At 43.4% G+C, this 24,078-nt stretch overlaps 1 protein-coding gene across 1 annotated transcript in view; it reads left to right on the top strand.

Moving 5' to 3' along the window:
• The window catches only part of UBE2J1 (ubiquitin conjugating enzyme E2 J1), a 64,999-nt gene that overhangs the window by 36,161 nt on the left and 4,760 nt on the right, over positions 1–24,078 (top strand). The window contains exon 7 of the mRNA XM_084623159.1: positions 2,752–2,886. Coding sequence (XP_084479285.1) covers positions 2,752–2,886 — 135 coding nt within the window. The remainder of the gene's footprint in view (positions 1–2,751; positions 2,887–24,078) is intronic.

Raw genomic sequence — 24,078 nt, 5'->3', positions numbered from 1 at the left:
TTTTTTGTTCTTGTTTTTAAATACTACTAGTTTTTAACAATAGAAATATTAGGAATGTCAAGTCTGCTCTTTTTTGATTTAGCAGATTCTCTGGTGATTTCGGCTCACAATCCAGATTTTTCAGATCTCTTAATTGAAAGGTTATGGGAGTACAATCTTTTCACAAAACTATTTTAAAAATGTTTTTCTTAGGGCGTTGAGTTGAACAGGAATCTAACAAGCAAGCAAACAAATTCACCACATAGCCTAAATAAAAATCTCTTCCCCATTCAATGAAGTTTCACATTTTTAAAGATGATATCTATCTATCTATCTACCTACCTATCAGACTTATATGGCACCTGTCATCAGGGTATTTGTGTCTCACACTCTTTATGTACTTATTTATCCACACACCAAAGGGAAGTACTGTTATCCTCATTTTACAGATGGTGAATTGATGCACAGAGATACTAAGTGACTTGCTCAAAGTCACATAGGAAGTTTAGGGTAGAGAACGGAATTGAACCCAGGTCTCCCAAGTTCCAAGGTAGCAGCCTAACCACTGGACTATCCTTCCTCTCTACCTCATCATAAACCTACTACAGAACTAGTGGTCTATACACTTCTAGGAAAAAAATGGATTAGCAAGATCAGAATTTCTAATGTATAGCACAAGCCTCCCCAAACCCTTTCAAATTGCATTCACACATTAGAAGCAAAAAAGGGCACAATCCCAGTTTTTTTCTCCATGCATATTGCCTTTAAGTGGCTTACCCAAAGCCAGGAAACAAGACTGGCAAAGCCAGGCATACCTTCTGACTTCCAGTTTTCTGACTTGATTGGCTCACAGCCCCAGGTCAGATGGCAGGAGATGGTTCTATTTTCTTATTAACATTTGTCTGATACAGACTATTATTTTGGTACACACACACAAATTGTGGGAATTACCATTGAGGGGTGTAAAGAACCATTGGGATTTCTAAGAATGGATGTATTCCATGTTAGCATTTGGAATAAGTAAGAACTGTTGCTATACGCTCCTCAGGAAAAGCCTCAGTCTTCTGCAAAGTCCTATGTCCAAGCTATGTTCCTATGTAGTGCACTGTATGACATGCTATTGTTGTCTTGACCTACATTTGAACAAGTAGTATATTTGATATAAGTGAGTTACAAAAAGCCAGTCTATCTAAACATGAAGGGAATGGAATATATTGATCAGACAATCAGTGAATTGATCTAAAGTTTCATTCCAATTTTAAAAATAATAGGAAAAATTTCTAGATCACATGAAATGTAAGGTGTTCAGGACCTTGTAGTATCAGACAGAACAACAAGGCATGACCAACGCGTGGGAATAAGAGCATAGAAGAGAAAAGGGTTACATTAAAATGTCAGGAGATAAGCTCTTGTTCTTTACACAACTTATTGGTTCCTAATCCCTTGCTTGTACTTTTTAATACTACTACTTATGTATGTATTTAATAAGATTGGAGAAAGCAAATTCAGTCGCTTGAGATTCAGACACAGGGCATGGGAAGTGTAGCATAGCACCCCTCTACCAAAGTACTTTATCTACACTGCATTCTGTGAATAAAATTGGTTCAGACCAGTTGTTTTTACTCATAGTTATGTGCCATTGGTAAACTGTTCAGCTCAGGAGAATGATGCTACTTTTTCTCCTCTGCAGTGACCCCATTACAAGTCCACATGGATGTGTCACGTTCTCTTGAATCTTCAAAGTGAGAACACTGTTAAACATGTAGCACTTCTCAATGTGAGACATTTTATAGATGCTAAGAAACAGTTAATATTTTGACTTTCTCTTATCCCTTTTGCACTGAAAATTAAGGGCCTAACCCTGTAATGTGCGAATGCCTCTTGTTCCCATTAGTATCAATTAGGTTGTAAAGCATTTAACACTTCACAAGATATTGGATTCTAATAGCATAGAAAATAAACAGTTTAATATTCTTGAGATGTTGAGAAGTAATATTTCTTATATCTTTATGAAATGAGATATTGTTTGGGGTTCCTCTAAGCTAGGATAACATCTCTGAAGAATTTCCATTCCAGATATGAGCCCCCTAAAGGCATTTTTTGTGCTTTTATAGTTTAAATAGCCAGCTGATGGCTGTTTGTCCCATCATGCTTGGTTGTGAGGCAGAAGAGACGCAAGATGTAGAGTGTTGACTTCTGCTTTGGTCCAGTTCAGCTTTTTCAAGAAAAATATGTGGCAGTTGAAAGCATGAAGGCCTAATGTTCAAGGAAAGCCTTTATATATGTTATACATTAGAAAAAATACTCTAAAACAATCAGTGCTTTCATAAGGATTCCCCAAAATGCTGTCAAAGTCAGTGAGACCATGTAAGAAATATAACTTTTAAAAAATGTTTGGCATTTATTTGAGGTAACTTTTTTTCTCCAAATTCGTTCCTTATCTTATACCCCTTTTGGATGTTAACGTCCACCATTATATACAAGCAAGTGAAACTAAAAATCAGAAATGCGTCTGCAGGTTTTTTATTTGTTTTTGTGCATCAGTAGACTTACTCCTTGTGAAAATTGTTCAGAATTGCAACACCGCAACAAATTCCAGAAACACTGTATATAGCTTAAACACAATTTGCATGTCTATTGATAAGGATTCGTAAATCTCATATGCTGTAAATGTTGAAACAGATGCTCCATAATAGATCAAATAAACTACATTAGAGTATATTATAACTAATTTGATCTCTCATCTGAAATGTACAAATGTATTCTCTTTAGGCTGAAATCAATTCATCCAGAAAGTCTATCACTGAATCCCCAAACACATCGGAATTGAACCACTCTGCCACCTTACCTGAGCTGCGACAGGATGGTATAAGTAGAGCATTCCAGAATCCAACCACCAGTGCAATGGTATGATATGTGTTTGATAAATCTTATTAGATGTGAGTGCATTTGCAAATGGAGGCCAGGATCTGAAAACCAAGCAATGTATAGACATGTCCAGAGAATTATTTAGCTGATATGAGACTTTCTTTAAGATTGTGGAATACTTAGTTGTGTAAGACTACATAATAAGATATACAGATAGGTAAATTTCCTTTTATTTATATGATGATAAGGAAAAAAACTTTTTCGTTACACTTTTAGTAAACACTTGAAATCAATACTTTGACCGAAGAGCAGTTAACAAAATAAACTATGTATACCAACGTAGAAATTATGTGAAGAGGACGTGCCACTGTTTAAAAAAAAAAATAATTTTTTTTGGCCCTGAGTCACCAATGACTAATGGGACTAATTATACTATAGGGCCAGGGGTTGCTTTATTTTCTTTCCAGCCACTATTCTTTCTCCTTCTTTTGCTTTATTTCCAAACTCACTGGCCCTGTCTAGGCTAGGATTTCAGATGTAATGTTAGCGCTTATCAGGATAACCTAGCCTTTAGTTTGATTCTTTTAGCACATTAAAGACAACTGTGTCTTATCGAAAGTAGACTCTTAAAAGGTGTTAGTTAGCATGTGTTATGTAATCTTAAATTCTAGCCTAGACAAGGCCATGGAGTGGGCTGTCTGTAAGAGCTGTATTAATTTACTGACCTTACACTGAATGCCAGATCTGTGTACTCTAAACTGACTGTTATCCTCTGCATCTAAGTCATTTCTAAGCCAAGTCTCAAGGTGGATACTTCAACCTTGTCTTTTCTGCTTCCCTTGGTATGGCTTGTCACTTCCTCCTTGATATTCTGTCTTTTCTGAGCTTCTGTAGCACCGTCCTTTCATAGGTCTTCTACCTCTTTAGCTGCTCTTTTAGTGTTGCTCTTGGCAGTTTCCCCTTCATTCCCTCTCTGTTGGATTCCTCTGGGCTCTGTTCTTAGGCTCCCTCTTCTTTTCCCTGTGCACCCTATCCTAGGGCAACTTCATCCAGTTACATGGGTTTAATTATCAACTCTATACTTAAATGATTGTTGAGTAGACCTCTTTAGTTTAGATCTCTGCTCTGCACTTCAGTCTTGCACCTCTTTTTGTCTCAGTGATGTCTCTTAGATTATAAGATTTTTGAGGCAGGGACCGTGTCTTCTTACTTTTATATAGAGAAACCATGATTGGGGCTTCACTCATCTAGATGACTTGACATAATCTCAGAATCAACATAGCCAAAACAGAGCTCTTAACCTTTTCTCCCCAAGAACCTCCACTAATTCCATTCTCTGTATTGGTTGATAACAGCACCATCACCCCTGTACCTGAGGCCCATCACGTGGAGATCATCTTTGACTTTGCCCTTTCCTTTGCTTTCCTCCTCCAGGCCATAATAAAATCATGGCACTTCCATAACATTTACCAGAAACCCACCCTTTGCTGACCATCTCAACAGCCAAATTCCTCAGCTGCATCCTAATAAACAAACCTCAAATACTACAATCTCTTCCTAAATCTTTAAGATATTAAACACGCTTGCTCTTCAATGCACTCTCACATGCTGCCAGCCCATCCAAAACGTTGCACCTAATGTTTAGTCTAGAATTTACCTGTCACTTCAACCACTACCTGGAAGGCCCTGAATGCAATGGAACCAGTGGGAGGGAGGCAGGCTGCAGGAAGTCTATACACAGTCTGCACCTCCTGGGCATCACCATACCTTTTGTGGGGACTCCCATCATATAGTTGATTTTGCACTGGTGAATGCTGATCTGATGAATCCAGAACTATACAGATCCACGATACACTGAGATATGTATGCAGCTGCTGGAGAGGTTATGGCATTCTTTGGGCTGCTATCTATTAAGAAAGATTCTGCTTCCCAACACACAGAATGTTTACTCAGGCTGGATATTGAAGAGGATTTAGCCCTTAGTTACTTTTGCATTTAATTTAAAAATGCCAAAGGATGCTCCTTGTGATAACTTCACATAGGGCAACAAAAGTGAAACAGTACCTTCCAACTATAGAGCTTTAAGAGTGAAGAGGACCATGAGAGGGCTAATACTTGAAGTAGATGCCACGAAGCAATGGAGTCTGTAGAAGCCATTTCTGAAAATTAGACCTAAGTGACCTTCCTAGATTTGCCCAGCAGTCTGTGGCAGAACTGGGATTAAAACCCAGATGTCCTGACTCCCAGTCCTTTGCCTTAACCACAAGAGCAGCCTTTCTCTTTTTCCATTTCTTCCATTAATTGCATGTTATAAATAAATTGATTATTTTCTTCTAGTGTTGCAGCATTCAGTAACTTGTATTATGTGTTGGTTAAAGATACACAAATGTTTGTGGTATCTGGATACTACTGTAGTTTATTAAGAAGGTTTCAAGAACTTTATCCTTTTACTTACTGTCCCAGTCTCTTGCACCAGAGTGTGATATTCTTATGTACAAGAGGCAAAGAAGTATGTCTGCTGCGATTTGCAGATTTTCTTTTAATTAAATAAGATTATGTTCCTGTTTTTATAATCTCTGCAATAAATTTGGCTAAGTAAATGAAAATCTTAATTCTTACCTTTTAAATAAATTGTGCACTTTATTATGACATTTGCATATGAATACTGCCAGGGATAGGGCTTATATAACCCAGCCATTCTGGAACTGCCTAAGGCCTGGTACTGGGCCAGGGCACCTGCTGTTGTGACTGCTGCAAATGCAGTCTAAATTCACTGATAAATTGTAGACAAATCTCAGATAAGCTGTGGGTTTTTTTAGCAATGATGGGCTACAAATTGGTTTAAAAAAAAAAAGTCAGACCATCTGTTGCATCTTGCAGTGCACTTTCCAGCTAGGTGGAAATACAAACATGCTAATAGCATGCAGTTTTCCACGATAAGGATTTCTTCCAGATTGTTCAGGTTCAGAATAAGTCATTTGATTATATTCTTTTTACCACAAATCCTGGCTCTTAAGAGTATTGAATTAATTAAAACTAATACACTAGAGCCAACAGAAATAATCACGGGCATTTTAGTGTTTAAATTGGAAAGGAAGTCTTTTTAAATAATAAGAGTTTAATTATTCCCATTTCTAATAATATTGTTTTCTTCAGTAGATTATCAGTTCTACTGCATGCATATTTTTTTTTCAGAGCAGTTGACATATGAAATGATTAAAGCTTTAAACTTACATAAACATTTATTTGTTGCATGTGATGGACTGCTGTCAAAAGTAGATTAATATTTTAAGGGATCAGATTGTCCATCTCTCTGCTCGTATTGCTTCACTGAACATATGTTTCAAAAGCTGCCTGTGTTTCTGAGCCACCACCATTTGGGAGTAGGAACCAGTTTAATTTCAGTCCATTTCAGTCACTGGGGAGTGAGGCGTTGTCAAAGCTGAACAGAGGGAAAATGAGATGTGAAAAGTGAAGGGTTGTATTACAGGACCTGCTCTTATTCATTCCTAGGGTAAACTCATGCTGAAGCTAATAAAAGCCTACCCTGAGCAAAGATAGTAAAAATGGGCTGTGAGGCCCTGATCTGATACTAGGAAGGTGAGGTAATGAAATTCAGTTCCATTTTACTACCAGGCATTTTTTCTCTACCACGGCATATTTTTGTTCTCTGGGAAGGAGTTTCCTACTGAGGAATAGGACTGGGTGTTCTTCCTCCCCTACCATTTGAGAAAGTACGGCTCCCAACCTTACCTCAGAGGCATCCATTTCTAGTAAACTCCTTCTCGAAGTCTGGGTCTGCTAGCACCGGACTACTGCAGAGGGCTGTCCTCAGATCTGCAAAAGCTTCTTCAGCCACGCAGGCCCATTTCACTATGTCTGGGCCCCAGGCTTTTGTGAGGTTTATCAATGGGTATGCTCCGGTAGCAAAGTGGGAAATGAATTGCCTGTAGTACCCAATAATCCCCAGAAATGCTCTGACCCATTTCTTCCAGGTCAGTTGAGGCCAACTTTGTATCACCTCTAGCTTGTTTAGTTGGGGTTTCACTGTGCCTCTCCCCACAATGTACCCAAGGTATTTGGCTTCCACTAGACCTATTGCACACTTGCAGGGATTCGCAGTGAGACCCACTGCCCTCAAGGTATCTAATACTGCTTCCACCTTTTCCAGGTGCATCTCATAGTTTGGGCTATGTATGACCACATCGTCCAAGTAAGTGGCAGCTTACTTGGCATGTGGATGTAACAGCTTATCCATGAGCCGCTGGAAGGTTGCAGGAGCCCTGTGCAATCCCAAAGGGAGGATGGTGTACTGGTACAATCCTTCTGGTGTCGAAAAAGCAGTTGGGGGTGGGGGGTGGTTTTTTTCGGCTTCCCTTGCCAGAGGAATTTACGAATACCCTTTGGTCAGGTTGAAGGGTGGACGAGAATTGTGCTTTCCGCAGTTGGTCAATTAGCTCACCTATTTGAGGTATGGCGTTGGCATCAAACTGGGATACCTTGTTTAATTTTCCAAAGTCATTCCAGAATTTCGTAATGCCATCTGGCTTAAGTACCAGAACGATTGCACTGGACCACTGACTTTGGGACTCCTCAATGACTCCTAGATCTGGAATGGTTTAACCTTCACCTATACTCCGGGATCTGTGATGATGACCTGTGGTTCTGCCTGGCTTCTCAGAGAACACGTGGTTTCATTCAGTCATTTTGATAACTTCTGCTCCTTGTTCAGGAGTCAATTGTGGGGATATTCTGGTGGCGTCTCTAGGGCGACCACATAAGCTTCTGTGTTTTGCCAGGGCTTCAATAGATTGACATGGTAGATCTGCTCCTGCTTCTGGTGATCAGGCTGTTAAATCTTATAATCAATCTCCCTGACAGCTTCTATTACTTCATATGGTCCCTTCTATCTGTCCAGGAGCTTGCTTTCAACTGTGGGCACTAGCACCATTACCTGATTTCCCATCTGGAATTTGCGAACTTTCGCTTGGCTATTATAATAGGTCTTTTGAGCCTCTTGTGCTCTTTCCAGGTGTTCCCACACTATGGGGGAGACTTGGGCTTTTCGGTCCGACATCTGTATCACATGAGCAATGATGTTCCTCCTCTGGTTAGGTTGTTCTTCCTAGTCCTCCTTGGCAGTCTCCAGTATGCCACAGGGAAAACTCAGTGGAAATCTGGGGACCATCCCTTATTGCAAACATCAAGTAAGGTAGTAAGTTATCCAAATGTTTTCTGTCCTGGCTCACCACTTTCCATATCATGTTCTTCAGTGTCCTATTAAAGCATTTGACAAGGCCGTCAGTCTGTGGATGGTAGACTGAGGTTCATAAGGCCCGTAAGTCCTTCATCTACTTCGACACAAAGGGGGTTCCTTGATCCATCAAGATCTTTTTAGGTATCCCTACCCTAGAGAAGATTTGAATCAAATTCTTTGCTATCGTCTTGGACATTTCGTTTAGTAGGGGGACGGCTTCTGGGTATCGAGTGGCATAATCCAGAACAATGAGTACAGTCTGGCCCCTGGCCAACTTCTCCAGTGGGCCTATCAGATCCATGGGTATCCTCTCGACAGGGATTTCAGTAATTGGTAAAGGTACTAAAGAGGCCCTTAACTGCGGTCATGGACTGTGTAATTGGCATTCTGGGCAGGAGGCACAATGGAGGTTGATGATATATAAACTCCTGGCCACAGCACAGAGGAAGAAAATAGTAATCGTGCTGAAAGTAGAAAGGGGGAGCGTTGCCTATGCAGCATTCTCATCTGATTGCCAGTAGTAGCCAGTCTCTGGACAAACTGTTGTTGTGCTCTGCAGAAATGTGGGAAAGATGTCCAGTTGTAGAGGAAGAGGTGAGGAGTTTTAAAAAAAACCAAACCATTTCCAGCAGACCTACCTTTTGAAGTTAATTTTGTTGCTTTCAGCAATAACTTTTGCTCAGTGACCTTTACCCCACTCCACTTGGAAGGAGGGAGGGGTATTGTTTGTTGAACTGGTGTCAGCACAATGGAGACAATAATGCTGTTAGAAGGAAGGTGTCCAGACAGTATGTGAAGCAGTTGCCACTTTATCAGGATCCACAGGGTTTTCTGAAAGGTCCTCTGGCTCTGCACAGTTTTGAGACCACATCCTCTCTTTGCACCATCAGTGGCCCTTCCTCCCTATGGAGAGGAAGTGGTGCATTTCTCATGCCATTAGCTGAGCATTGTTTCCATTCTGTTTACTTTGGATCAGGGATTTGGAGCAATCAAATTTGTGAATTGCTCCGCTCCGGCACCAATAGTGACTGCTCCAGCTCCGCACTCCGACTCTGCTCCGCACTCCGACTCAAATTAATTTGTAACGAAATAAAAAAGTGCATACTGTAATTTTGAAAAAACATTTTTATTCAGACTATTAAAACAATTTAAATGTCATCATCAATGATTCAAACTAGAATCATTCATAATTCATTCTGTAAAAAATTATTGCAGCAATCAAGCTTTCATAGCCTGTTGCAAATAATTTAAAATGAACTTTAAAGCTGAAAACAGTCGCTCTACACTAGCTTGAGTTGTTGGGATGCTCGAAGCAATTCTACAGGCAGCCTGAATGCGGTGTGGGTAGCTGTGAATGTCCTCAAAAACAGAGTTAGCTTTTAGCCTACCAATAGACTCCATCACCTCACAATCTTCCCGAAAGTTTCTCTCGAATAATGCTTCATTACAATTATGAATCGCAGAAACTCGCTGGCGTCTTTCTTGTTTATCCAATTCCTTTTTGAAGGCATCATCTTCTAAAGAATTGGTTCTTGAATTATCTCCATTTCCCTGTGATGGTAGAAGACGTCTCAGGGATGGACACTCGAACAAGTTCAGAGTGGAGACGGAAGTTTGAGAACAGCCTGCTGTTTCTGACGGATGTGAACTGTCCGAAATCGCAAATTCGATCGTTGATGACTCCTTTTGTTGTATTTCGTTTTCTTCAACCTCTTTCGCCGAGTTCAAATGTAGCAATAGATTTTGTTTTTTGAGTCGTCGAGCAATATCAAGGAGCCCTTCCTTTGCCTTTGGTATTTCCCTTGAGGTAAGAAGAATCCAATTCCGTGGTCAACATAAACTGCAGCAACGAAATGAATATTGTCAAAAAGCTTCTCTTCGCGTTTCTGCATGGGGGATAGAATTCCTTCTGCAGTTTGTCCACCATTTTCTTGCAAGAATTTTGACAGTTTTTGCCATTCCTTCATTAAAACTCCCGGGGTTACATCGACAGCTTGAAGATTCATGGTTGTTTGGTTTGGCTTTGCCAAGAGGTCTCGCAGGTTCTTTGTTCCATTCAGCTTTTGTTAACTTGAGTTCTCTTGTTCCAGCAGCAGCCACTTGTTCACAGTAATATTGAAAAACGAGAAGCAGATCAATCATTGCAAATGTTGAACCCCAGCAAGTCACAGTATCCAATGATTGAGTTACCCCATGTAGATCAAGCAGAACACTTCGAATACTTGGGTTCTTAGTTTGACAACGACTTGTCAAATTTTTGCCAGAAATTTCTTCGCGAGTTCTTTGTTCAGTCCGTCCCAGATTGCCAACTGAATAGTGTGAATACCACACCTCATCAGTTGGACTTTTGAGTTGTCCTCATGAAGCCATGTTGGAAGTATGAGGCTAGGGTCATTAACCCATTGCGCAGCATCATCCATGTTGATTTCAATTTCATCCATTCCTTTAATTCCTTCATCTGGCAAAATAGCTTCAGTTCTGTCCACATCCCTGTTCTCAGAGGTAGAAATGGTTTCATTGTCCTCGCTGAAATTTTTGACGGCACACATCATGTTTGCTGCATTGTCAACGCAGATGCTCAGCACTTGCATTTCACTGATCCCAAATTTTTCTAAAATAGCGTTTACTTGACTTTTCACATACGAAGAATTGTGATGCCTTTCAGTGTCGATTATGTCCAAGGTGTTTTTACCACGGCTTTATCTTTTCCTTCTTCGTAGTACTGAGCACTGATTGCAAGGAAATTTCTGTTTCCACGGGTTGCCGCATCCATTTTCAGGTAGCACAGTTTTTACTCCAAAGCTTTCTTGAAAAAAGAAAAGGAGTACTTGTGGCACCTTAGAGACTAACCAATTTATTTGAGCATAAGCTTTTGTGAGCTACAGCTCACTTCATTGGATGCATACTGTGGAAAATACAGAAGATGTTCTTATACATACAAACCATGAAAAAATGGGTGTTTACCACTACAAAAGGTTTTCTCTCCCCCCATCCCACTCTCCTGCTGGTAATAGCTTATCTAAAGTGATCACTCTTCTTACAATGTGTACGATAATCAAGTTGGGCCATTTCCAGCACAAATCCAGGAACCCCCCCCCCCCACAAACCCACTCTCCTGTTGGTAATAGCTTATCTAAAGTGATCATTCTCCTTACAATGTGTATGATAATCAAGGTAGGCCATTTCCAGCACAAATCCAGGTTTTCTGCCCCCCCCCCGCCCCCTCCCACACAAACCCACTCTCCTGATGGTAATAGCTTATCTAAGGTGATCACTCTCCTTACAATATGTATGATAATCAAGGTGGGCCATTTCCAGCACAAATCCAGGGTTTAACAAGAACGTCTGAGGGGCGGGGTGTGTGTGTGTGTGTGTGTGTGTAGGAAAAAACAAGGGGAAATAGGTTACCTTGCTTTCTTGAACTCTTTGCGACCAGATTCAGCTGTGCTGACAACTAAATGACGAACCGTATCATACCCCGTCTAAATGCCAAGCTGCGGACCCATTTCACCTACAGTTTTTTGGAATCCTTTCTTCTTTAGCCTGAAGGTAGTGAGCTGCGTTGAACTCAAGCAAACCATTTCCATCAGCTCTTCATGGAAAGTATTGGCATCCATGGTGACTGTAACCTTTGAGGACTTCAAATATGAGTCAAGTTTTGTTTGCTCAATTTTGGGTTTCTTTTCAGATGAAGCTCCGCAAAAAATCTTTTCTTCGGGAGTTTTCAAAGAGCCAGATGAACGTTGTTTAGCTGCGTCAGTTTTCTGTTTTGCCTCATCTTCCTGGTCCTTTTTTGTAACCAAAGCTGCATAGTTTTCAGGATGGTTGCCGCCAAAGGTTGAAACTTTTCACGGCACTTGCTTCACTTGTCTTGAAGCTACATGGTTTGAGCTCACCATTCACTTCCTTTTGCACCTTGCACGTTGCCGATTTCTTCTTTGCTTTTCCCAAAGCCCAAATTTGGGCTTTTCAAACTCAAAAGTAAAGACGTCGTTGAGATCCTTTTCTGTAAACTGGCTATCAATCATGGGGGGCAGATTTGATTTTTTTTGTTGAAGCCATGGCTAAATCTTCTTGTGCTGCTACTGCATCCAAATGTTTCTTGTTATGATCTTCAAAAAGCAATGAACAAAAGCATTACATTTTTTTATAATGTACCTGCTTGTGATATCTTAACCACTTAAGGTACTTCGAATTTATTGTGGATTTTCTCGACAAAAATGATCGCATTTTCTTTTTACACAAAATTATTATTAAAGTATATTTTAATATTTTTAACATGTTTCTTACAGTTTTAATGAAGTAAGAAATATTTTTAATATACATAATACATTTTTATTTATAAATTGCAAGTTAGTTTTTCTTATGAAATTTTGCAGTAAAAATATTTGAAATATTTTCCAAGTTTTTAATTAATATCTCAAAAACACTTTAATATAGATTTATCAATGAAATTTGGTATGTGCCGTAGCGTTAGTACGTGCTATCGCTGTTCTACAACATTAATTGTTGGGAAGTAACAAGGCTACATGTTACAAGGTTGAAAATAAACTTTAACGGGAAAGAGGATTCAAATTACAAGCACAGTCCTTTTAGTAAAGAGTACAAATTTTCGGAAATATGTTTTTGCTTCATCAGCCTGAATAGATTATACAAGATAGAACTTGTTATTTGCTCTATCTTGTATAATGTTTCCAGCCTGATGAAGGAAAAACATATTTCCAAAAATTTGCTCTCTTTACTAAAAGGACTGTGCTTGCAATTTGAATCCACTTTCCCGTTAAAGTTTATTTCCAACGTTCTATCGTACAACATCATTCAAATAAAATTATTTAAATTACAGGCGTCATGAACTGGGGGGACTGGGCCAATTTTATTTAATATTTTTTAAATCTTCAACTATTTAACAGCTACGACCCTGGAATATGATTTAATGCTAAAACATGCATTAAAATGGTACTCTTAATTTATTTTGTATAATTAACCATTTCCGAAAAACTGTTTAAAAATTTTAATCTGCTTAGATGCTTAGAATGATACAAACAATTTTTACTTATTACTTATTTTTCAACTTTGGAATTATAAATTTTAAACGTAATAATAATAACAAAAATTATTAACTTATTATGGAACATAATATTACCGCTCGTAGCCGGGGCAGTCGACGACAAGTCTTTCTTGAAATATGAAATAAAAATGACCAACCGCCAGTTCGGGACGCCTATGGTTTAAATAATTTTGGATAATGTAATATAGTAGCACATACTAACGCTAAGACACAGACATAATTTCATTACTTTATATTAAAGCGTATTTGAGATATTAATCAGAAATTAACTTTTCGTCACCTCCTTGAAGGGACTGTAGCTCCCTTAGGAAGAATTTTGGACACATGTTCACGGAAACATTTTTTCTTAAAATGACCTAAAGATTCACCCCCAAAGTTGTGTTGGACGTTTTCCAATCACTCTGGATGTATCACAAAAACACTCCTAATTTATGCAAAAATGTTTACTGTATATTTATATGCCTGCTGCACGTGACTTTTTCAGTAAATTTAAAAATTACAAACAATGCTACCAAAAGATGGTTGAACAGATGACATATAAAATAAGTCCGCCAGAGTGATACAGGAGCATGTACAAATGTAACGGGAGCCCGTGTGTGAAATGAGCTTAAGTGGTTAATATCTCTTGCGATATCTTAATCTATCAATAAACAAAAACTTTTTTTTTTTTTTTGCAATATACCTGTTTGTGGTATCTTAAATGTTGCATCTTGCGTCACACTTTTCCGTAATCGTAGCACTCAGCGTGTCTCGTTGATCAACCCTTACAAAAGAAGTATCAACACATACTAATCTAACTAATCTACACAAGTACGTACTCGCCTAACCTTGGCACAAGGGTGGGAGCAGTTTGCAGGGTTGCTGGATGTCTGATAATTATCTGATTCTTTAAAAAAACATAGTAATTTTGTATCTGTACATTAAATCTTGATTTTGGCGCAAGTGAGAATAACTGTGACATATTACGTAAAGTGGTAAAGTAGATGTTTATATCAATTGTTATACAATCTGAAACTTTTTGGCACCTTTAGGACTTTCTTGCTAAATATCATTCATTGCGGATTGAAAATGAAAAAAAAACTGGAGCAAGATTTTCTGTGCTCTGGCTCCGCTCCAGCTCTGGGCAAAAACTTGGAGCTTCACTGCTCCACGCTCCAGCTTTGGGCTCTGCTCCAAAGCCCTGCTTTGGATGGAATACTGCCCACAGTTATCAGTGAGGTACAGAAACTCATGGTTTTATAGATCTGCATTTGCTTACTATTCAGTGTTTCTTTTTCAGTCTTCAAGCCTGTTAGCTCGTAGTGGCAGTGTCTCTTTTAATAATGGCTAGGTGTTATAACAGCAATGCTACTGCATTTCCCATAGTACTAATTAATTTAGTTTAAAGTATGCATAGTACTTCTATTTTTTACTCCTCCAAAAAACTGGATTATATGATGTAATGGTTTTCTGTGTGTTTCTGTCTGATGATTTCCTGTATGAGATGTGAACTCCTTGTTCTTGCGTTTTAGGCTATATGCATGTCTGATGTTGTATGTTGTTTTGTTCCTCTCCCAACCTCTCAACTGGGCCAGTTGCTCACCTCGATGCTACATATATCATGATCTTCCATTCCTGTCTAAGTTCCATCTTCCACTCTCATCCGATGTGCTGAATGCATTCCCAAACCCAATTTTCCAAGGAGCCTCCATATTAAAATCCATCCTAAAGATACATTCCACAAAAATGAGAGTATTTTTTAATACAATTTTAAAAAGCCAGTTACTCCTCCTCCTGAGTTTTCCAGTACATCAGTTTTCTCTGTTTTAGATTCAGTTATGTGCCTCATTTTGTGTCTTGAACAGCCAACATAATTTTTAATTTCTCTTAAGTATAAGGTTGCTTTTTGGTTCAATGCATGCAGAGCATATATTTGCCATAGAAAGTATTTTTTTTTAACTAATAACATAATGCTCAAAATAACAGTGATTCTTGAATTGGGCATCCATTTAATATTACTCCTGATGAAGTCAATTAGGCACTGTAAAAATGATATAAAAATCTGCAAATGGGCCACTTCAGTACACAAATTTAGAAGTTACAATTTGTGCCTGCCTCAGTGCAAAATATTAGCATATTCTCTGGCATTGAGTTCGTTATACAATACTCATCATAAGTTATATCTTTACAGTACAGGATTGTTTATAAGAGCAGGTTAATTGTTCATTTATTAATATTGTTAAACCATATTCCAGTTTTTAATTTAAGTGCTGCATCAATACTGTGTATGAGGGTAGAAGATAATGTTCTGGCTTCACTCTAGTAACAGTTAATTGGATTCGTTTTTTTAAATATGCTATTTCTTTTAATAAACAGTGGGATAGATGTTATACGAGATATTTAAACAGATTCCACAAATCACAAAGATCAGCAAATTTTAAAAGTTCTTATCTAGACAGTAACTATGAACCTTTTTGTATATAGCACCATGCTTAAATAATCAGCTAAGCGGAGAATGGAGTAATCATAAAATGGATTTCAGTGGTTGTATCAGTGCCTCCTGGTTAAAGGAACCATTATTTTATCTTCATGTCTTTATTTTTAAAAGCTTTTGATTGCACAGGGCTGCTACCACTGTGAAGGAACCACTTCGCTGCAGGACTGCAACTGGCAAGATGCAGTTGATCTGCTAAATTATAGATTACGGATGGATGCAAAAAATTAAAACATGATATGATGGGTTCAGTCACAGAGACCCCCTTGGGACTGTCACCTGATGTGCTGAGACTACCTCTGAGCCCATTTTCTCTGCCAGTTTGGGCCTTCAGAACCCTGCCTTGTTGAGCCAGATGCTAATCTGCTGCAACACAGACCCAGGGTCTGACCCATGCCCCCAAAGCTGCAGACTTAACTGAAAACGGCTTAGCAAGTGCTCCTGTCTCTAGTACCCAGACACCCAGCTCCCAATAGAATCCAAACCCCAAATAAATCTGTTTTATTCTACATAAAGCTTTTACAGGGTAAACTCATGAATTGTCCGCCCTCTATAACACTGATAGAGAGAGATGCACAGCTGTTTGCTCCCCCAGGTATTAATTACTTACTCTGGGTTAATTAATAAGCAAAAGTGATTTTATTAAGTATAAAAAGTAGGATTTCAGTGGTTCCAAGTAATAACAGACCGAGAAAAGTAAGTTACCAAACAAAATAAAACACACGCAAGTCTAAGCCTAATACAGTAGGAAACTGAATACAGGCAAATCTCGCCCTCAGAGATGTTCCAATAAGCTTCTTTCACGGACTAGACTCCTTCCTAGTCTGGGCCCAATCCTTTCCAGACCAACATTGTGGTTTATGGCCTGGGTCCAGCAATCACACACACCCTGTAGTTGCAGTCCTTTGTCCCAGTTTCTTTCAGGCATCTCTTTGGGGTGGAGAGGCCATCTCTTGAGCCAGCTGAAGACAAAATGGAGAAGCTTTCAGGGCTCTTTATATTCTCTCACTTCTGGGCGGAAACCCCCTTTGTTCTTCTGTGCAAAATCACAGCAACAAGATGGAGTTTGTAGCCACCTGGGCAAGTCACATGTCCATGAATGGTTCAGCTTTTTGCAGGCTGATGCCAGTGTTTACATGTTAGTTTGAATGTTCCAGGAAAGCTCAGATGTGGATTGGCGTCTCCCAAAGTCCATTGTCAGTTAAATGTTTCTTGATAGGACTATTCTGAATAAGTGCCCATTCTCAAGAAGCTGACCAAATGCTTCACCGAGGCTACTTAGAATCAAATACATTGAGATACAAGTACATAGCCAATATTCATAACTTCAAATACAAAAATGATACACATATACAGACAGCATAATCATAACCAGCAAATTACAACCTTTCCTTAGATACCTTACTTGACCTCCTTTGTACAAGATTTGGTGCAACTGTAGGACCTTGGTTGCCACAGTGATCTATATGGTCACAGTTCATGTCAGTAACGTCACACATGGTATATCTGTTGATCAAGATTTGCAAGAGAATGAAGCATAGCCACAGGGATGGATTTTGAAGTGGAAGGCTGTGACGTTATTTACTTTAACTGGGGGGTGGGGAGGAGGCAGGTAGGTGTTAAAACACTTTATTTGGGCGCAGTGTTAAAAAATAGCCTCTCTGTCAAATAACTCATATTGGCTCTCTTCAGATTAACTAACACCTAGGTTTCAGATCACCTCTGAATCTTCTCACCAGTATCTCAGATTAGCATATCTGGCTCAATAAGGCAGGGTTCTGAAGGCCCAAACTGGCAGAGAAAATGGGCTCAGAGGTAGTCTCAGCACATCAGGTGACAGTCCCGAGGGGGTCTCTGTCTGAGAAGACTCATGGTTTCCCCCTCCTTCCTCCAGGATAAAAAGATCCACCAGTATCTTTCAAGTCTTAGGTTTACCTTTGTGAGCCAGCCCCTTTGAGCTTGTCACCGGTATTTGCCCAAGGGGCACCAGCAAATAGCTAGGCCACAACTCCCACCCCACTGTTGGGTATCTGTCTCCCCTCAGTCTGGTCCCTGAGGGTATGTCTACACTGCATCTGGGAGTGAGCCTCCCATTCCAGGTCTACAAACTTGTGGTAGCAAGGCTTGCAAATAAATTGATGCTTAGAGGTTGTGACTCAGGCTGGAGCTCAGGCACTCAATCCTACCCTTCCCCTGCCTAGGCTTGAGAGCCCGAGCTCCAGCATGAATCACAACGTCTATACAGCTATTTTTAGCATGCTAGTGTGAGTCTGTTGACCAGGCTGGGAGAGTCACTCTCAAATGCAGCGTAGACATATCCTAACTTCTCCCAATGACATATCTGTCTTTGTGCCTGGTTAAACGTGCCTATCTTCCCTGTAAAGTTGAGCAACATTATACCTGATTTTCCTGTATATAATCACTGTGTCACCAGTATCCCAAAAGACCCTGATGACCCTTTTGCTACACGCTCCTCCAGATCCAGTTTAAACAAGCAGAGTTGACAGCTCCCTGTAATAGCTGAGTTGCACACATTTCAGACGAAAGCATCTTCAGTGCCTAGCCACCCTCCCTCCCTTCTGACTAAATCCTGACTCAGATTCACCCCAGTATGAACCCAGTGATCATTCTCCCTTCAGTGAAGAATATAAATGAATGTGATTCACCCATCCGAAGTATGCAAGAGGTGTGACCCAGTCCGACAATGTCCTTCATACCAAACCATCAAAGATGTACAGCTTCAGCCTTGAAGCCCAGCTGCAACCTGCCTGCTGTTCTCCTGCCTTCTTGAGGGTTCAGTGCACTATCAAATGCCTACAACTCCAGACATCTACCTTGTTTTTATGTCATCTGAAGACTACAGGCAGAAAAGGTTTAGCTCATATTCTCCATGTGGGCTGCTCAGTCTCCAGTATAGGGCAGGGAAAAAATGGAAATCTGGCTTTTTTGGGCCAGAAGAGGTCCTGGAGGGTCCCTAGAAACAGCCATGCTTAGAGTAAGCTTAGGTTGTGGTTAATGTTATGTTACTGGTTTTAAGTTACCAATACAGGCACACCCTAGGAAAGGAATGACTTTGGACACTATTTCAGGGTCTGTATGCTCCTGGAAGGGATACTGGGTAGGGATCATCCCACATATAGACACTCTCATCACGTTTTTACTTGGCGGTCTTTAGGCCTTGCTATTAGCCATCAGTGAACATCACCTTGCCAACAATGAAATTCTATCAGTACAGCTGGCATTCTGATAACGGGATCCGTTTATTAAAGATACAAAGGTGAGTTGAAATTAAGTGCTCTGAGAGTCCCCTGGGTGGAAACAATGGTTGTGAGCCATGAAATTATCAGCATTCCTTCTTGGTTCCTTGTTACATCAACAACCTTCTGCTGTCGTTATTCTTCTTCAAGTGATTGCTCATATGTATTCCACAATTGGTGTGCGTGCTCGTCACGTGCACTGGTGCCAGAAGTTTTTCCCCTAGCAGTACCCGTAGTGGGGGAGCGCCCCCTGCAACCCCTGGAGTGGTGCCTGCCTGGCGCGGTATAAGGGGAGCTGCGCGCTCCCCCACCCTCAGTTCCTTCTTGCCGCCAGTGAAGGTGCGTCGGAACTACTCTGCTCCAGTTTTGCTGTAGCTTGTCCCCAGAACTGTTCGTTAGTTCAGCGTTAGTACCTGTAGTTAGTTTAGTTAGGCAGTGAGCCCAGGCCGGGGCATGCCCCGCACCCCAGGGTTTAAGTCGTGCAGCTCTTGTAGGTGTTCTATGCCAAGAAGTGACCTGCATGCAGACTGTTTGTGCTGTTTGGGAGAAACCCATATCAGTGAAAGGTGCAAGATTTGCAAGTCATTTAAGCCTCGGACCAAAAGAGAAAGGGATATTAAGCTCTGGGCCATCCTGATGGAGTTGGCGCTGACCCTGACTCCGGCACGCCACTCCGAACTGGTACCCAGCACCGCAGCGTCAGTACGCGGCGACCCTCCGGTGCCACCAACCAGTCGGCACCGCTCCCCATCCACGGGGCACACCAAGAGGGCCAGAAAGACTCCCTCTTCACAGCAGCACTGAGGGAAGTCTGGGATAGAGGCTAGGCCCATGTCGGGTAGTCCTTGATCCCCACTGGGCCCTAGGCCTCCAACTCACGTTGAGTAGAGTAGCCCGGCCCCTTTGGAACAGGTCTCTCCAGATGTCTCTCCAGATGTCTGGATGCCGTCCACATCTGTAGCCCAGCAGGCAGCCCGGGATGTTATGTCCATGCCAGTGACTGGAGCACCACTGATGTCGACCACGCACTCCAGAGGCAAGCTGTCGCTGGCATCTCCACAGTTGCCTCCGGCCCGGTACCAGTCTCGGTCGAGGGAATGTTCCCAATGCCGGTCACTGCCCAGCAACCGTTCGGGGCAGAGTCAGTGTAGATCGCCCTTGATGCTGACCAGACTGGCTGGCTGGGTTCCGTCTGGCCAGGACTCTCGGCACCGCTCATCCTCAAGGAGCGAATATCGACGGGACTGCAGCTGGCATCGCCAATGGCCCTCATCTCGGAGGGGGTACCGCAGTCAGTCACAGCACGGTCATCGACGCCGTTCCCACTCGGACTCCCGCTCCAAGTCTCTGCCAAGACATTGCAGCCCCGGGCGTCGATCGCCGGTGTCTCATCACGTCGCGGGTCCGCCTGTTGAGGCCATTTGTAGAGCAGCTGTTATCATTGGTACCGGTCCTCCACATTGAGATTGCGGTCCTGTGGCCTACGTAGATCCCGGCACCACTGCTCTTCCCAGTCCAGAGACAGCAGAGGATCTACACCAGCCCGGCCTCCATTCGTAGCTGTCCTTCGATGGGCCAGGCCAGGCAACCCGAACAGCTGGCCCCACTGGTGACACAGCAGGTGCAGTGGCACAGAGCGTCGTGGCCGGCCCAATGGTACCAGTGGGCACCGTGACCTCTGGCACAGCCCCTGGTGGGAGCTCGCTCGGTGGCTGGAGCTTCAGAAGCACTGTCAGCCTCACTCTCCAGACCTCCGAAAAAGGAGTCCGTGGGACGTACGTCCTCGGCGCCGTGCCCGGAGTCCAACCAGGTGGTGGACCCTCCGGTGCTGCCCAATACCCAGAGTACCGCACTGGCCTTCTCGACCTGCCTGGAGGAGGCGATTGTGGCCCTGCCCCCCTCTGCCCCGCAGGAGGACTTCAGGGCCCATCAAGAACTCTTAAAGAGGGTGGCAGCAAGCCTCCACCTCCAGGCAGAGGAGATGGAGGAGCCCTCAGACTCCCTGTTTAATGTGCTGTCCCCGTCGGCACCAGGTAGGGTGGTCTTGCTCCTCCATGAAGGCAGTGCCCAAAGAGTTTATGGGCAAGGAGTATTACTCCCAATATTTCCTTATCCCAAAGGCCAAAGGGGGGAGGCTCAGTCCCATCCTGGACCTGCGAGGTCTGAACCAGTACATGGTGAAGCTCAAGTTCTGCATGGTTTCCCTGGCCTCCATCATCCCCTCCCTGGATCTCAGGGACTTGTACGCTACCCTCGATCTAGAGGACACATACTTCCACATCCACGTATTCAAGGGGCACAGGCGCTTCCTCCGTCGCTTCCTCCGTTTTGTGGTGGGACAGAATCATTACCAATTCACAGTCCTTCCGTTTGGTCTGTCCACTGCCCCCAGGGTGTTCACAAAATGCGTATCGGTGGGAGCAGCCTACCTCAGATGGCAGACGGTCCAGACATTTCCCTATCTGGACGATTGGCTTGTCAAGGGCACCTCCTGGTCTCAGGTGAGGGATCACGTGGCGCTCCTCCTGTCCATGTGCACTGCCTTGGGCCTGTTGGTAAACAACACCAAGTCCACGTTAGTCCCGGCCCAACGCATAGAGTTTATCGGGGCGCTCCTGGATGCAGCGTCAGCCAGGGCCTCTCTCCTGCCAGACAGATTCGAGACCCTGAAAGGTTTCATCCACTTGGTCACAAGGTTCCCGATGACAACAGCCAGGGTTTGCCTGCAGCTCTTGGGTCACATTTCGGCGTGCATGTACGTGGTCTGTCACGCCAGACTCAGGATGAGGCCCCTCCAGCTCTGGTTGGCCTTGAAGTTCTCCCAGGCCACGGACAGGATGGACAAGGTCCTCATCGTGCCAGATTCTGTGGTCACCTCCCTACAGTGATGGTCCGCCCAAACAACCTGGGATAGGGGGCCCATGTGGGGAACTTTCAGACCCAAGGCCTGTGGTCGGCTCAAGACCTGACTCTACATATAAACGTCAAGGAGCTCAGGGCAGTGCAGCTGGCGTGTATGGCCTTCCGCTCGCACATGGAGGGCAAGGTAGTTAGAGTCCTCACGGACAATGTGGCCTCGATGTTCTATATCAACAGGCAAGGTGGGGCCTGATCCTCTGCCCTCTGCCATGAAGCCCTCAGGCTGTGGGACTTCTGTATAGCCTACGACATCCACCTGAAGGCCTTCCACCTACCGGGTGCCTGGAACAAGAGGGCAGATCGCTTAAGCAGGGACTTTTCCTCGCAACACAAGTGGTCCCTCCACCCAGAAGTGGCCCACTGGCTCTTCTGAAGGTGGGGAACTCCCCAGGTGGACCTATTCGCGACTCAGCAGAACCAGTGATGCCCCCGGTTCTGCTCCGGGGGAGGGTCTGGGGAGGAGTGCTATCTCCAGTGCCTTTATCCTGTCCTGGTCAGGCCGGCTTCTCTACGCCTTTCCCCTGTTCCCTCTAATCAGCAGGGTCCTGAAGAAGATAAAGATGGACAAGGCCCTGATCCTCCTTATTGCCCTGGCTGTGACCCAGGCAGCATTGGTATGGGACTCTCACGGGCCTGGCGGTAGCTCTGTCATGGTTGTTGCTGCTCTGCTCGGACCTGCTCTCTCAGAACCAGGGCTGCCTCCTCCATCCCAACCTAGAGGTTCTTCACCTCACGGCGAGGCTGCTCAGTGGTTAGGTGGAGAGGAAAGAACGTGCTCAGAACAGGTTCAGCGCGTCGTCCTTGAAAGTAGACGGCCCTCCACTCACTGCGCTTATTTGGCGAAGTGGTTCCGGTTTTCTAGGTGGGTGGCGGACCAGAGTGTCTCCCTTGTGGCCGCCCTGATCCAGCTTATCCTTGGTTACCTCCTCCACCTGAGGGCCCAGGGCCTGGCGCCCTCGCCAGTCAAGGTGCACCTGGCAGCCATATCTGCCTTCCATCTGCTATTGCAAGGGCATATGGTATTTTCCCATGCTATGACTGGCCAGTTTCTTAAGGGTTTGGACCATCTTTTTCCGTATTCTAGACCGCCGATCCCACAGTAGGACCTAAACCTGGTGTTGGCTCGTCTCACGGGGCCATCGTTTGAACCACTGGCCACGCGCTCCTGGTCTCACCTCTCATGGAAGCTGGCCTTCCTGGTCGCAGTCACGTCGGCCAGGCAAGTTTCGGAGCTCAGGGCCCTGACCTCCGAGCCACCGTACACGGTCTTCTATAAGGACAAGGTCCAGCTCTGCCCACACCCCGCGTTCCTCCTGAAGGTGGTCTCCGCCTATCACATGAGTCAGGACATTTTTCTACCAGTCCTCTGTCCCAACCTCACGCATCCAGCGAGGAGCACCATCTCCACACCCTCAATGTGCGGTGGGCTCTGACTTTCTACCTCAACGGACCAGGCCGTTCAGAAAGTCCTCACAACTGTTCGTCACCTCGCTGAGCGCTTGAGGGGCCAGCCAATTTCCACTCAGCGGCTTTCCAATTGAATCACTTTGTGCATCCGTTGATGTTACGAGCTGGCAAGTGTCCCCCTGCCACCCATTGTGAGGGCACACTCGACTCGGGCACAGACCTCGTCAGCTGCCTTCATGGCTCACATCCCCATCCAGGACACTGTAGGGCTGCCATGTGGTCTTTGTTTCACACATTCACCTTGCACTATGCGATCGTCCCCCAAACCAGGGATGATGCTGGGTTTGGCAGGGCTGTCCTCCATCCTGGGAACTTGTGAACTCCTACCCACTTCCAACAGATATAACTTGGAATCACCTATTGTGGAATACAAATGAGCAATCAATTGAAGAAGAAAAGACAGTTATCTTTTCTCTAACTGGAGTTCTTTGAGATGTGTTGCTCATGTCTATTCCACATCCTGCCCTCTGTCGGAGTTGTCTCTCAAGAAGGAACTGAGGGTGGGGGGAGCGTGCAGCTCCCCTTATACTGCGCTAGGCAGGCGTCACTCCAGCAGTCTCTGGGGAGCGCTCCCCCCCTACAGGTACTGCTAGGGGAAAAACTTCCAGCACCGGTGCACGTGGCAAGCACACACACCTATTGTGGAATAGACATGAGCAACACATCTTGAAGAACACCAGCTATGGAAAAGGTAACTGTCTTTTTCCAGATTAAAAGACAATGACTGTCCCCCATCCTAGGTCTTAGCCAGGTTGATGCTTGATAGCAAACTGGGGTTTGGTGGGGTCCA

This window comes from Lepidochelys olivacea (genome assembly GCF_965140295.1).
Source record: "Lepidochelys olivacea isolate rLepOli2 genome assembly, chromosome: 3".
Taxonomy (NCBI): Eukaryota; Metazoa; Chordata; order Testudines; family Cheloniidae; genus Lepidochelys; species Lepidochelys olivacea.
Note: the sequence above shows the minus strand (reverse complement) of the source record. Positions and strands in the feature narration are given on the sequence as shown.